Source organism: Rhipicephalus sanguineus, unplaced genomic scaffold, assembly GCF_013339695.2.
Source record: "Rhipicephalus sanguineus isolate Rsan-2018 unplaced genomic scaffold, BIME_Rsan_1.4 Seq1119, whole genome shotgun sequence".
Lineage (NCBI taxonomy): Eukaryota > Metazoa > Arthropoda > Arachnida > Ixodida > Ixodidae > Rhipicephalus > Rhipicephalus sanguineus.
The window spans coordinates 49,514-65,626 of record NW_023614360.1 but is presented as its reverse complement, the minus strand read 5'-3'; the positions used below and the strand labels follow the sequence as shown (position 1 = coordinate 65,626).

The window sequence follows — 16,113 nt, the reverse complement described above, 5'->3', positions numbered from 1 at the left end:
ACATGCGTTTATAACAATACTTAGCGGGACTTTTTGAAGGTTAATTGAACAGTGGAATTTCAGTTGCATGTAAATGCTGTCTTGTTGGGTGCAGATGCTGAGAGATTAATTTGCACGGTCTAGCAGAGGCGACAGTTGGAATAGTGTCGTAAAAAAAGAAGAAACCTTATTTTAAAAAATAACAAAATAGGTGGCTAAAACTGGCAGCAGGTGAACTTTTCACTAATGGCTCCATCTAAGAGTCTAGATGGCTTGCACAAGAAAAGCAAATACTAGCCACATACACCAACCTATGCAAGTGAGCACACAATCATTGCGCAGTAGACTATTTCAGCTTTCCACGAATGTCAGAATAATTCAAATTTTGAGTAACCCTTGCAAAGTAGTACGACAAATAAGAGACCGCAAAACAGTGCAGACACATTTTGGAAAAATGTTCATCATTGCACCATTCCAAGAGAATAAAAAACCCCTGGGATCCTCAGTCCCACAGTGCTGAACTGGTGCGCTTGTTGAAAGTCTTCTTCTTCACTGGGAATATGTTGTCCAAGCTCAGCAAGGGCATCACGCCAAAGAACTCCAGGCCTGATATCCCGCTTCTGTTCTGTCGTGCCACGAGGGCATTCAGGGCGGCACCTAAATAAAAAGAAGATGAGGTTCGCGTAGAAAGAAAACTGGTTAAAGCATTGGTTTCGCTCATGCAAACAAGCAGGAATGAAGGAAAACAAGGAAAACAAGATGAAGTTGAGGGTTTGACGAAAACTTTCCATCTGGTCATGAAATGCAATGAAGCAATGAGTTGAAGTTGCTGACCAAGTCGGCTGTATGGGCTCCAGAGCGTCTATTCTCTTTAAAGGGACACTAAAGAGAAACAATGAATTGGTTTAGATCGATAAATTATACTTCGAGAACTATAATGTTGTTAATTTCACCACCATAGGTGTATTAATACAGGAGAAAATGAAGTTCAAGGTTTCATTTTTAAATTTCTAGCCAAAATCTCCACGCATGACGTCACGGATTTCAAAGTGTACTATTTATCGTATTTTGACGGCATTGCTTCAACAAAATTTCCTCAAACTTGGTATGTTAACTCTATGGACCCTTCAGAGGACAGTGCCCTTCATTTTTACTATTTAGGAACTAAGGAACTACGTAGGCCCTAGCAGGCGCCCTCAAAATATGTGACGTCACGGCGAATGGTGCAGAAACTTCAAGGTGGCGTTGCCACCCACATTTTTTTTTTGCGCTATTTGTCGCTTACTAAGCGTCTTCTCACAGCAAGGACGGTGTTTTTGGTATCGTGAAAGAATAGTTTACTAATACGAGAAAAATCGTTTTGCTCATTAGTGTCCCTTTAAAGGGGCCCTGCAACGCTTTTTCAGCATGGTCAGAAATGCTGGAAGTCGAGGCTCCTGTGAACACACAAACGTAATGTAATAGCACAGCACGCTGCCTGGAAATTATGATTAATTCTCAGTCGGCTAGAAATAGTTCCCTCTTCTCTCGACAAATGATGTCATAAACCCAAATTACCGCACCGTAAACCCAAAGTCCATGTCTATTGGCTGGTTTGAGCACCGTGAGCTGCATAGTTACAGTGGCCACTGCAGGATGCCGCCACGTACCCGTGCGTTTGAAGAAAAAAAGACGAGAAAGTGCTCAAGGTAATGATGCGCGCTGATGAAGGAACGCATCTCCTTGCCCCCTTGTCCCCCCGCTCCCTGCATAGCTTTCAGCGCTCTTGCTGATACGAAAGGAGAGAGTAGAGCTTGAAGCGTGCAACAAATCCCTGTAACTCCGCTCGTACTTGACGGATTATAAAAATTTTAACAGCAGCCGATTCGTGAGGCAATAAGCTCTTTCAATGAAGCCATTCGACGATTACTTGGAAAAGTGAATACATTTTTTTCGAAAATTGTCACCTTCGGCATTTTACAAGTAAAATAATTTTGAATCATTCAACTCTTACGCTGTGAAATATCAGTGCTCAATTCCAAAGGAGTGACTGAAAAATCTATCAGATTCAAGGTCATTCAGGCCTTGCCTGAATGGCCTTGCCAAAGTGACTAGGCTGAAGCAAGGGCAGAGAAGTGTACAGTACTCGCCGATTGAAATAGGACAATTAGGGCTAGGTTATGCACATGTTTGCGTTTCTACCTTCTTCAGTTCCGGCGTAATTTCGACTCATACGTGTAGGTCAGAGCCAATATTATCTTTATAGAGACCAGATTCATTGCAAAATGACGTGGTTATTTCGAGCAGTTGTGCATACAAGTCGTTATACTAAAAATTTTGATGTCGCGTTTGAATCCGTGAGCACTGTATAGGAGGTGATCAATGTCATTATACACTTCTCTAAACTTATGCTGAAGTTTAACCACACAATAAAACAAAACAGCCATCACTCATTTTCCTGCAGAGTGCCTCAGCTATCTTTTGATTAATACCATTAATTAGGAATGTTGACAAAATGAGTTTAAACAGCACCCTCTCAGGAAATGGAAATTGCTTAAATGGAATGGAACACCTGCCTCTAATAAGATTGGTTTCGTACTTGAATTATGCACCCCTGTTAATCTCCCAGTAAATGAAACTCCTTTAAACAGAACATACTTTTCTGGTCCCTTCAGGTTCCGTCTAACGAGATAGAATTACGCTATTTTCAATCCCACAGGGAGGACAGTTTCAGTCAGGAAGCAGTCTCACCTTTAGCCCAGGCGGGGACTTCCTTGCGTGGTTTCTCATCATCATCAGTTTCGTCGCCAGAATTGAGGTCCTCGATGTCATAGTTGTTCTTGTCCTTGATGGGCTCTGGAGGAAGCTCACTTCTGTGTGGTGTAATGTCATACCTGGAGGTGAAAGCACGCATGTACACATGGCAGTACATACGTTAACACTCCCACAACAACAAAGACAGAAAAGCCATCTAAAAATGCAAGCGAGTAGATGTGGATCCAGGCGGACCGATATACAGAGAAATACCCAGTGGACAAAGCCACAATACATGAGATAGACTAGAAATTCGATTACTAGTAACATACCCGATTTGATAAATGTGATTAATGAATATATATTGAACTGAACGCTGGATATTTTTTCACATTTCTAGTGTACTACTGTATTTACTCGCGTAATGAACGCACTCGCATAATAAATGCACCGCCAACTTTAGTCGTAAAAATCTTGATATATATATTTCTTTCACCCCGTAATAAACGCACCCCTACTTTCATCCGCTGCAGTCCCACGAACAGCCCACGGCACCTCCTCGCCCGCTGATCTTTTCGTTCGTTTTTTTTTTCCTTTTTTTTTATTATGCCAAGCACCCTTGGTTCGCTCCCCCCCCCCCTCTCCGCCCACGGCTGCGCACCGTTATTTGTTTTTCTTCCTATCTGTGTGTGGCACATCCCTCTCTTTTTGTACTTGTTTTTGAAGTATCCGTGTGCCACAGCAGGATTCATCAACGGTGCAAGTGTAGAGACATCGCGGCTCACAAGCACACAGAGAGCGAAGGTCACGAAAACTGCCCACGCCAGCCAACACTCGCTTTCTGCAAATACGAAGCTTTAAGGAGCCGGCGGCAACCGGCAGCGGGAGAGCGCAGAGACAGCTTGCAGAAGATGGAGCCATCTAGTACCACCGAAGCGGCGGAGTTTCTGAGGTCGGGTGGGACAGCCAGTCAACACAACGCTAGACAGTGACGCGTGTTCTAGCGTTCTAGCCATTCTAGCCCTACTTTTTTTTGTTCCCGCCACCCATTCCCACTTCGTTGTGAGTTCGTTTTAAAAAGCCTGTATTGTGTTTTGCCGTGAACGATGGGTCGAAGTGCGAGCTACACGGCCGGTTTCAAGCTGCAGGCTGTGGAGTACTCTTGAGCATGGGAATTGTGCTGCCGGTAGGCATTTCAGAATTGACAAAGTCCGTGTGTGTTACTGGCAGAAGCAGCACAACAAACTGTGCGCTACAAATAGGGCGCGGTGTGCCTTTAAGGGACCGAAGACCGGAAAGTGTCCTGTTGTGGAAGGAAGGCTGCGTTGTTTCGCACGAAGTGATCAGGATGCATGCGCGAGCCACAGCCAGGAAGCATGGCATCGTGACCAACGCTTTCAAAGCGAGTAATCGGTGGACGACACGTTTCATGTGGCGCAACGGACTGTGCTTGAGGTGGTGCACATCACTTTGTCAGCGACTGCCTCGCTGCTACGAAGAAAAGGTAGTGGACTTTCACAAGCTTGTGATACGGCTACCGCGGGACCGAGAATTTCTTCTCTCGGAAATCGAGAACGCGGACCAGACGCCCATCAATTTCGAAATGCTGATGAGCAGGACGGTCAATGGGAGAGGAGCACGCAGCGTGCTCATTAAAGGGACACTAAAAGCAAATATTAGGTCATCGTTGATTGTTGAAATAGCGGTCCAGAAACCTCGTAGTGCTACTTTTATGCCAAGGAAGTGCTTATTTTGAAATAAAATCACGCTTTAGTGGTCCGCATCGCGTTAGCGCACTTCAAATCACCCGCCTGAAATCCGACTTTCACATGTCACTGCTGCCGTGCCCAACGTTGCCCGCCTTTACTGCGCGGCCGTCGACACTAGTACCAGCAGAGCTAAAGTAGCGGGACCCACAGCAGCAACAACCGCCATCGAAGCCATCGAAGCTTGACGCAATCGCCGCAATGCATGTGGATGGAGAACTTCACAACGAGACAATGGCTCGCGACGTTGGGCCCCAATTCAGCGACTTGAGCCCCGATGAACGCGGTATGCTGCTGAGGGCTCGTAGTGCCGGCGTCGTTGCATGCGGCATTTTGTCGAACTTTATGTCAGAGTTACTTTCACGAGCGCGCGAAACACACGCGGCAGCACGTGATCCTGAAACTACCACTGAGACGCGACCGCGTGAGCGAAGCAGGGCGCTGGGCGAAGCGCAGTTCGGCAAAAACGGAACCTTTGAATCACGCACGCCGTTCCTCATGGAAACGACACAGATGTTCTTTTTTCCATGAATCAAACGGAAATGAACAAACAGCATTTTATTACGTCTTTTGATGCACGAAAGGTTCTTTTTTTATTGCTGCTAGTTTGATTACTAGTGATTTATTGTAGGCAGACTCTCATACGTCATCGGGATCACTTCGAAAGTGTCCCACTCGTGGCGCTCATCATGTGATACATTTAGCTTAATTTCTCGGTAAGTAGGACGCTGCTGTTGATAATATTGCCGTTTTATAGGTTAGCATACATTGAGCTTTCACTCTGACATAAACCGTTATTTGCCTTCAGTGTCCCTTTAAAATGAGCACGCTGCGCTGAGAAGCAGCATTTCACGGTAATGCTGGCTATCACGACAGACGGCAGGAAGTTACCACCGTACGTTATCTTCAAACAGAAAACCGTGCTGAAGGCCAACTTCCCAGCCGGCATACGCCCTGCTCCTCTCGTCTCTACTTATGCTTGACAGTTTTCGCAGCCACCTGGGAGAGAACCTACGCCGGTAACTGAAGGAGCTGCACACCAAATCGCCATCATTCCAGGTGGACTCACTTCGGTGCTCCAGCCCCTTGATGTTTGCGTGAACAAGCCGTTCAAGACAGCGTGGGCCAGTTGTATACAGACTGAATGGCCCATGAAGGGCACGCCCTGACGCTAACCGGCACGCTGGTATGCTCCTGGACCTTGGGCGCATGGCACTCGCTGCCAGCTGATTTGATTGCAAAGAGTTTTAAGAAGAGTGGAATTGCAAATGCGCTGGATGGCAGCGAGGACGACCAGTTGTGGGAGCAAGATAACGAAGTGGCCAGCGACCTGGACGACGGGTCTAGTGATTCTGACGAAGAATGAATGGCAATAAAAAAAAACTGTTTCCAAATAGTGTACGCGTATGTTTACTGCAAAAGGTAAGCTACCTAACTTTTATTTTTAACCATTTTTTGCTCAACCTGAAAAAGTTTTCGTAGAATTTACCCCGCATAATAAATGCACCCCAACTATGCTTTGATTTTTCGGAAAAAAAAAAGTGCGTTCATTACGCGAGTATATACGGTAAGTGGAATATAAAAGTTGAGTAGTGTTTGTTTGGCTATAAATGAAGGAAAGAGGTGATTTCATTATTTGATAGACATTTGTAGTGCCACCGAGGCCTGGATGTCTAATTAACCAGAAACCTTGTAAATGAGAAACAATCAAAACATTATGGTATCTGGAACAGCATCTCAATTACAGTAATGAAACGTGGGAACGGCACCCCACAACATACACGTAGAACACTGCGCTGCACATCATCAGGGATGCAAGCTTGGTGATATCTTCCAAATAACTTTTCTCTGCCTAAACCACGAAGTATATGTAAACCACATAAAAGCAGGACAACCTTATTAACCGACTAAAAATTATTAGGCAGCAGTCAAACACTCCATGCATGGTGCATGGTGTTCAGTGAATGGCATCTCTTTGAAGGAATTGTCGCTCCACAAGAGCAGAATCAGTCAGAACAGTCACTACTTGCATCTTTCTCCTGGTAAATTATAGTAAGTGTTGTCATTTCTTTTGATTGAACAGAAATTAATATATGAGAAGTTGGTATGATGACTTCTTGAACAGCAGAAAAACTATGCAATTCGTATTTAAAGTTTTAAATTCTCCCCTGCGCACCCCAAGCAATAAAAATACAGTCTCCGACCAATTTTTCGGACCTGCCTGAATATCTGGACTCTGCCACGGCACTGTCACTTGCTCCATAGAGTCAATGTATAGCACCGTCCAAAATTTTGGACGTTTGAAACCCTTCTCGCTCCATTTTCCAGATTTTTTTTTCTTTAGATGGCAAGTCAAAGGTACCGAAAACTGCCGAAAATCTCGAACAACATCGCTGCCATCTTGTTTTTCTGCAACCTCGAACTTGCGTTGCATGCGTATCGCCAGTTCATCTCGTCAGTCACCTACGGTGTCGCATGTGGTAGGTTGTGCTGCTTGCATCGCCACTTCAACAACCAATCATGGTTTCAACGCCAGTTGTTATCGATGGCGCCGACACCACCTTCCTCGTCCACATCCTTGACAAAAACTTTGAAGTCAAATTACAGCCGACTGACGATGCAAAAGAAGGCTGCAATTATCAGGCAAGCGCAAAGTGACCGGTTGCAAGCGGACATCGCAAAGCAGTTTGAAATCTCGAAGCAAACAATACAGGTGCTTCTGGTGCTTTCTGCAGTTTACAGCGAGAACATCACCCTCGCCAATGTGCAAGCTGACCTGTAGGTACGGCAACGTAGTTCCCCGTAGAAACAGATAGACCAGATTTTTAAGCTGCTTGGAAAATACGGTGACTTTTTTTCCCCGTGAATTCGCTTTATCGGACTGCCCGGGTTTCCGGATGCTATCTTGGCTCTTGAGGGTCCGAAAGATTGGTCGGCGACTGTACTAGAGTTTTATTTGCAAAAACAAAAATGTGAATATGAGGCACGCCATAGTTGGGGAGTGCTGGTGAATTTTGACCTCCTGGCGTTCTTCAGAATCAGTACGCATTTAAGTCATACACGGGTGAAATGCAAACATGCCATCTGGTGACGCCCGCTTCTGGCGTTTTTGCACTACAGACGTGTACATGTGTGACATGACAGATATGTGCAAGGACGTCAACACAAGTACATAGATGCTGTCATACCCGCTCGACCTCGGGGGGCCTTCACTCCTTACGAACGTAGAGTTGGCTGCTGCTGCTGGTGTGTTTAGTACACTGGAGTCGTGAGGCATGGTGAATGTCTCGCCGAGGGCCTCCGCAGGCTTGTCCTCAGAAGACAGCGTCACGGTGACGTTCAGAGCAGCACGCTGCTTTTCTGGTGTGCTCTCGACAAGCTCTGTGATGGACTGCGATGCAGCAGAGGCTGCCTGAGGCCGCTCAGGGGAGGGCAGAAAGCTTGCCTGGCTCCTGAGGGACTGTGACAGGCTGTGAGATGCAAGGAAGATAGAGGATGGTTGTTTTACAGTTGCGGTGGGGGAGATGAAAAAACATGGCACTTCCTTGCTGAAGTTTACGTTAAAGGGCACTGCAACGCTTCTCCATTTAATCATCGAATGACTTTATTAGAGGAGTTTACTGCCTCAGGAATAGACTGCCGCCAAAAATTCTAGAATTCATCGTGTGCGAGCGGAGTTGCAAGGATTTGTCACATGCTTTAAGCACTTTCTCTCTCCTTTCATACCAGTGAGCGCGCTGAAACCTACACAGGGGGGATGACAAAGGGGCAAGAAGCTACGTCCGTTTGTCAGCACATGTCATGACCTTGAGCACTTTCTTTTCTTTTTTTTCTTAGAACATGTGTCTTACTTTCAGTGTGCTCGCGAGCGCGCTGGTGTAATTCTATACTGTGTGATTCTAGCACTACAGTCGAACCCACTTATAACGATCCCACATATAACGATCTGTCGGTTATAACGACCATATTTGGGTGCACTTACGATTTTCCTATGCTAACCATTGAAGCTGCGTCCAGATATAGCGAACATTTTTCAAAGCCTCCTACTTTTACAACGAACACTTCAGACACGGTTGCGGTAAAAATATGGTGCATATGAAGCGAAAAAAAGTTAAAATATGCCTTCTAAAGCGTGACAGGGGCGCGCGCGCGCTCGCGCATGCCCCGCTACAGTTTACTCGCGACTAAGATACCCAGATCGGCGAGCACCGCACGCAGATTTCGGACGCTGCGAGCGAGGTCGCTCACTTTTCAGGCGTTTCTTCAGTGGTAGAATGGCAGTGGGGAAAAAAAAAAGTAGGCATCATGAAGCCTTGCGGTCAGCTTTCGCACAGTAACCTTTCCTGACGCCGTTCTCTGCAGCTACGACCGCCTGCGATGAACCAAACAATGCCTTGGAACGCAAGGAGGCATAAATTCAATTGAAGTGATAACCGCGATAACTTTCCATCGCAAAAAGGTTCACTGCGTCCCTAAACTCGTCGACGCCACAATGTGCCGCGAAAAGTCGTCCGTCTTTCCGGTAACGGCAGAGACCGGTCGATTGGTGATAACGATTTCCGCGCGATTGCGGCGATGCCTTCGCGGATAAGCATCAGAAAAGAGCGAAGGCAAGGTGGCGGCCGTCGATGAACGTGCCATTATGCCTTATAACCGAGAACCTTATCACAGTCATCTGTAGATATCTGCTCGGCTGTGGCGTACTACGCCGTACACTGCGGATTGACGGCGGTACGAGTGCGCCATGCTTAGCCATGCTGCTGTTCGCAAGTTCGCCGCCGCCGCGTCGTGCGAGACCGCTTTAAAGTGCACGTCGCTTTGTAGAAACGAAATTAGCTCGGTGTTGTTGAGCGGCGTGGACACCGAGAAACGTCGATGCACTGACAGCGAGCGTATACTGCGTGTTTGACTAGGTGACAACTCAAGTGCGCCGCACATCGTCGTGCACGGCCGCGAGAGCATCGCGGAGACGTAGAGTGCGCGTTGCTTGGAAAATACTTGTTTTCGCCGCGTTGAACGAAGAGGCTAGTCGCCACACCCGTGCACGGTCCGGAGTGAAGCAAGCACGAAGAACGTACAAACGCGTGCATACGGCATACAGCAAGCGGCCCGGCAGTGACTCCACGACCTGAGTAGGCGACGTGCTGCACGCAACTAGCCAGGGATGATCGGCTCCACGTCGCGGTACCGCGCTTCGGTGAAACGGTGTCGACTCATTGCAAAGGCGGTTAATTCACTCGTGAGCACGCAGCGGGCGTCGCTTCATGACGCGAAAAGGCTTAGCTTGTTACCGAAGGGGTCGTTAGCACTTTAACAAAAGTGCACAAAAAAAAAAAAAAGGCTTGGCCGCTAACCGCACGTTTTTAAGGGCGAGTTCATATACAACGAACTACTGATATAACGACCACTTTTCGCGACACTTTCGAGTTCGTTATAAACGGGTTCGACTGTATACCATGCAGCGCAGGCACGTCGCGGCATCTCATGGTGGCTGCGGTAACTATATGCAGCTCACAGCGCTCAAACCAGCCAATGGCCATGGACTTTGAGTTTGTGAATCGACCATTTTGGATTACGACATCATTTGTCAAGAGAAGAACGAGCGATTTCTAGCTGACTTTGAAAATTAATTGTAAATTCCAGGCCGTGTGCTGCGCTATAATGTTTGGCTCACATGTTCCCAGGAGCCTCGACTACTGATTGGCAGCATTTTCTGACCATCCTCAAAAAGTGCTGCAGGGCCCCTTTAAGCAAGCATTTGCTGAACATGTCAATTAAATAAGGAGATGTAAGAAAACTGACGTCAAGTTTCCAGTTCTTTTTCGGGCATGGATTATGCGATGCTCTTACCAATTGAGCTACGGTGGCGATCATCCCTTCGTCCACTTATAGGGTATTTATGTGCATGCAAACCTGGCAGTGTTAGTCAGCGTCGCATTGGTCAGCTGTCCGTTCATTAGAAAGTTCACGTGCTGCATGACGGCATATGGCAAAAAGAAAGTGTTCCACACTCGCTGCCATGGCCATGAGTGGCGCTGACTAACACTCCTAGGTTTGCATGCACATAAATACAGTAGAACCCCGCTGATACGTTTTTGAAGGGACCGTAGGAAGTAAACGTAAGAGACGGGAAATGTAAGAGCCGAAAAACAGGAAAAACGGCAAAATATTTAGTGGTACAGAATTTTATTTCAATTCTTACGAGCAGCACGAAAATTGGCGCGCTCAGCCGCGATCTAGTCAATGAATAGAAACGCGGAGCTTAGGACGGCCTCATCCACAGAAATGTAATCAACGTATGTGATTTTTTTAACACCAACAGCTGTAGGCATGAAAGAACTAAGCACACGCAATCACGACCGGCGCGGCGAGTCCGACCGCGAACCGCACGCACGACCGTGCGAGCTCCAACCAGCTCGAACTCCTCCTGCTCTCCGACAAATAACGATGATGATGAGTCTATGCCAACGCGATGGCAGAAGTGAATGCCAATCTCGAAGGCCTTGCTTTCGCATGCAATTACGTCATACACGCCATGTTTGTACAATACAAATCTCAAAGGCTATGCTTTTGTCAATAGTAAATGCCAATCTCGAAGGCCTTGCTTTCGCGAGCAGTGACGTCATAGACGCCATCTTTGCAATTTGAATCTCGAAGGCCATGCTTTTGTTTGCATCAATTGAAAGATTCTGTTGCGCCTCTCATGCGGCTAATATTACGGTCAAACGAGACCAAGCTGCGTGAAAATGCACCATGGCGGCTCTCTTTGGTAGTCACTTGGTCGGCTCCGAGCGCACTTCGCGACGTATCATACGGGAACGGTCCGACAGTTAGGACGTAACAGCGGGGTTCCCAATACATTGTATCCTATGGGAGCTATGCCGGGACCAGCGGAAAACGACGTAATAGCCGGGAAAACGCAGCAGTGAGGAACGTAACAGCGGGGTTCTACTGTACCCTATAAGTGGATGAGGGGACGACCGCCGCCGTAGCTCAATTGGTAAGAGCATCGGGCGCGCAATTAAAAAGTTGTAGGGTCGGTCCCTATCGGCGGCAAGTTGTCTTTTCGTCCACCTTACTTTCTTCATATCTATAACACAATTGCTACAATACACTTAAATACAGTACAATTAACGTCCCCTATACCTTCCTTGGCTTCATAATCTGCTGGTTTTTACTGAGTGCACTGTCTTCCTGAAGAAGCAGCCCAACCCATGCAATTGACGAGGCAAAAGAAAACTTCTGCAAACCATTCCTCTAGCTGTCATCATTATGACCTTAATATATCACCTTGTCCTTTGTCCAGAACAAATGAAGCACAACACGTTGCCGCCTCAGACAAAGCCTGATGGACTGGATAGCTCAATAGTAGTAGTATACCACTGGTGCACCACTTCCTTACCTGTTGAGCATTGCCTGCTGCTGGAGGCTGTTGTTCAACTTTGCCTTCTGCGAGAGGCTCGTACTTGGCTGGGCGAAGATGAGCTGTAGAATTGCACAACATGAGGAAAACAAAAACTTGCAGAACACTCAGGCTTCGCCTTTAAAGGGACCGACAACTGACTTTTCTCGACCCATTTTTTTACGACACGACAGAAAGCTCACCCTTCGCAGTGTTTGTAGCTGCAATAGTTAATCCCAAAAGCACGTAGTTATTTTACAAGCAGTATTTTTCGATCTGAAAGGCTCTAAACACAGATGCAGCTTTCCTCCAGCAACACTGAGGATTAATAGCAATGCCGCCAGCCCTTTTCGCGATTTGTGAAAGCTATTGTTCTGCTTTCGCAGGAGTTCCTGTAACTATGCTTAACCACTTTTATTTATAGTTTTTCAACTATTTTTGAAAATAACAAGCTGTTACAATGAGATGATGTGGCATTATACACCTTCCCTGTATTTGTACTGCGTTGTGCGTGCATGCGTCCAAGGTTGCCTGCGCCTATGTCATGGGTGGCTTATCCCGGCGTCGTTACTCTCGCGATGCACGAGCCAAGCCAAGTCATCGAAAACGTCACTACACATATGTGCAGCCGCGCCGAGTAGCAGCGCGCGTCATTTCTGAGACGAGGTGTAGGTAGCAAAACTATGCTGCTCCAAAATCTTAGCAACCTGGAAACTGCGTGCACGGTTGCATGAACATGCTGAAAAGTTGCTCAAGACGCGCTGACGAGCATGGGATCACTACGTCACGCGAAGGCAGCGCCACTTTAATGCATGCTACTAACGCAGGTCTATATGTACATTATTATGGAGCGATACCTTTTAATATAAAGAAACGAACAATACTTCAATACTAACAAAAAAATCGTCGACCGCGTACAGCAATCAATGGTCACGTGGCCGTCTTTATCGGATCATTCATGTTTTTGCCGCCAGAGGCACCACAGGTCATTTTTCGCGACTTTCAATTAAGAAATAAAAATTAGGGGTGTGCGAATATTCGAAATGTCGAATATTTTTCGAATAGTGTTTGCTATTCAATTCGATTCGCACTGGAATTTTACTATTCGAACTTCCCAGAAACAAATACAGTCAACGCCCGATTAAAAGTGATCCCTTCAGCTTTTTAATATGCTTCACCACATTACACTCTCAATGCGGCAAAGCTGCCTTTCAAGCTCCATTACGGTCAAACTGCCAAAAGACAACGTCCGATTAGAAGTGGTCCCTAGACTTTCAGTATGCTTCATCTCATCACACCCCGGTATTGCGGCAAAGCTGCCTTTCAAGCTCCGTTACGGTCGAACTTTACTAAAACACAGTCAACGTCCGATTGGAAGTGGTCCCTAGATTTTTAATACGCTTCACCTCATCACTCTCTTGTATTGCGACAAAGCTGCCTTTTACGCTCCGCTACGGTCGCAAATGTAGTAACTCAAGAAAACGCTGGTTTCAACATGGAGATGAAAGATGTGGCAGAGGTGGCGGCTCAATTAATGCTGTTTTGGACCTGAAATTTGGGCAGGAAGTCCGAGAAATCGGAAGCCGAAGCCTTTTAGCGTCCAAAATTTCAGATGTTCTTATATATCGATGTCTACGAGGCAGATTTGGAACTCCGGACTTGAAAGGAGCACACCCTTGTCCGCCACATCAGTTGGGCTTCTACAGAAGTTGAAAGAGGAGGAGAGGCTGAGGAAATGGCACCTTTGCCTATCACATGTAAAGTGTTGTCGGCAACGCTTTGGTTGCACCAAATCATGTACATAAATACAGTTCGGCCTCTACACTGTTTCATTGTTGATAAGACAACTATGAAACACCACCCCGCCAGAGCTTCATCAACCTAGCAAAAAGAAACACTTTCATCCTGCTATCTCATAAGAATATGCTTGGGAATCCCCTCTGACATTTTTTTCTGCAATTTCGATTCGAAGTATTCGAAAAATATTCTAGATATATTCGAGAAATATACGAAAAATATTCGATTCGCACTCATACTTCAATATTCGAATTCGCTTCGCACCCAAAATATTGCTATTCGCACAACTCTAATAAAAATATAAATCCATCTCTCACAAAAAAAACAGGGTCGGTTTGAGTCAATGTGACGGACAATCCTTACATCAGTGGAGTCAACTCATTTCATATTCTGGGCGTTGTCGATCCCTTTAAGAGTGCTACGTGATACAAATATGTCATCACACTATAAATACATACCATACACAAAACATTACTCACCCTGGCAGCCTCTGCGTCAGCGCAAGCATTCCTGGCCATCTTTGGAGGCTTGCTTATTTTCAGCTGCATGATACAAATGGTTGATGTCATGCTTCTGACCTTCAGCATAAGTATAGTTAAGAGTAAGTACTGGCACGTTCCTTTTCAGGCCAGCTAATCCTGCGCATAATTACACGTGCAAATTCCTTGACATTGTTAACCCACAAGGGCAAGGAAATCTACAAGAGGCAGTTTTGAAAGATGACTTACGGGTGTGATCCTCTTAGCTGCAGAGACCAGAGGGGATTCTGCTTTCCTCTTTGTAGCAGCTGCCAAGGTATCCACATTGAGGCTCCGCCTGGAAAGCAATAGAAAAGAACAGGGCGTCTATAGGAGAGGCTATCAACTCTCAACATGCTAATGACTAAGCACGCAAATAATTCCCGGATGCCTGCAGCCCTGTTTAGTATGTCAAAAGGCAAGTAATGGCCTAAACCAACGAAGTGCCCAGCTCCGGATAATATGCACGTACGGTGAAATATCATTAAATGAAACCTGAAGGAACTGGGAAAATATGTTCATTTTAACATGAGTTCAGTTTACTAAGAAAGATCTATAGAGGATACAGCAGTCAAATATGAAAGCAACAAAATTCAAAGCAGTTGTCTCATATAAGCGACCATTCCATTTAGATTTTCCACTTACCGATATTATGCTGTATTGTAGGGGTAGTGACATGATATTTCTACTTCCCATTTGTATGAACAAATTTTGGTTGTGTTTCCATGGAGCTGTACATGTTGCAATGTAAAATGGCAGTTATGTGGGAGAACATTGTGCAGTTTGGCACTTGCTCCGGCTCATTCGGTAGCCTGCTAAGCTGCTACTTGTTGCATGGTGTAGTAGCAGCATAGCAGACCAAGCAGACCGAGCGAGCTGAAGCGCATGACCAAAACATTGCGATGTCCTACTCGCACGTAGCTGCAATTTGTGTTGCAATGTTCCAATACATATTTTTCAAATTTCAGATTTTTATTGCAGTAATGTACTAAGTAAGTAGAATGTCCCAAAGTTGAAAAAATTGTTAGGGGGACACCTCACGTGAAACAAACCAAAAGTGGTTTGTATAAAAGCCTTCGTAGATTATTTAAGGTACTTTACTGCAAGCTAGCATTTTTCTTTTTTTTTGGGATGTCAGTCCAGGACCTTCACTCGAAAAATAAACGTACAAAATATCTCAGTATACATTTGAATACTTGGCAGTTTAGTTTTCTTATTGCTGAATATATCCATCATGCCTAAATAATTCTTTGCTTACAAGAGTGAACACACCTTAAGGTATTGCAGTATCGAAAACACTAATGTGCCAATTGGAACTTGGGCATACCAATTTCGTATACAGCTTAGACCACTTATAACCTAACGGCTTACAGTGCAGTACTGGCTGTAATGCGGCTTTTTCTGAATCCCGTTTACCCTCCCATAGAATTCTATGTATAGGCATACCGCTTATTGTGCAGTCCCCCAAGATGAAAGACCGGTTATAATGCGGCTGCCGGAACGTTCCCAGAGATGCGAGGGAGCGAGCGGCGACCGCGTTACGAAGGAGGAGGGGGCGCGGAACGAACGAACAAGGAGCGGGGGGAGAAAAAGAAGGGATAGCGGTGGGGGGCAGCAGCCCGGCGCGGTTGCGTGGTGTGAAGAGGGGGAGCGGTTGCGTGGCCGACGGAGAAGCGTTTGCACCCCCTTCGGCCGCTTGACATGCGCGCTCCGCTACGTACGGGAGCCCGCGTCTGCATCAAGAGCGCGTTACCGCTGTTCGTCTCCGTCGGGAAAATAGTTGCTTCGTTTTAGAGCACAGATATCGCGTGTGCAACCTCGATTCCCCCGCAAGTAACAATTAATGCTTTGAGACGCGATTGAGCTTTCGCCTTTGCCACCACACCAAGTCGGACTTACAAGCTTGAAAGACTATCAG

The 16,113-nt window shown here is 46.2% G+C and overlaps 1 protein-coding gene across 1 annotated transcript in view; it reads right to left on the bottom strand.

Annotated features, from left to right (window-relative positions):
- Nucleotides 1-472: 472 nt before the first annotated feature.
- The window catches only part of LOC119376195 (inner centromere protein B), a 29,255-nt gene continuing 13,614 nt past the window's right edge, over nt 473-16,113 (bottom strand). The window contains exons 6-11 of the mRNA XM_037646125.2: nt 14,406-14,493; nt 14,157-14,219; nt 11,881-11,963; nt 7,667-7,948; nt 2,710-2,852; nt 473-636 (exon numbers count right to left, since the gene is read on the bottom strand). Of these exons, the coding sequence (XP_037502053.1) occupies nt 482-636; nt 2,710-2,852; nt 7,667-7,948; nt 11,881-11,963; nt 14,157-14,219; nt 14,406-14,493 (814 nt within the window). The 3' untranslated portion in view covers nt 473-481. The remainder of the gene's footprint in view (nt 637-2,709; nt 2,853-7,666; nt 7,949-11,880; nt 11,964-14,156; nt 14,220-14,405; nt 14,494-16,113) is intronic.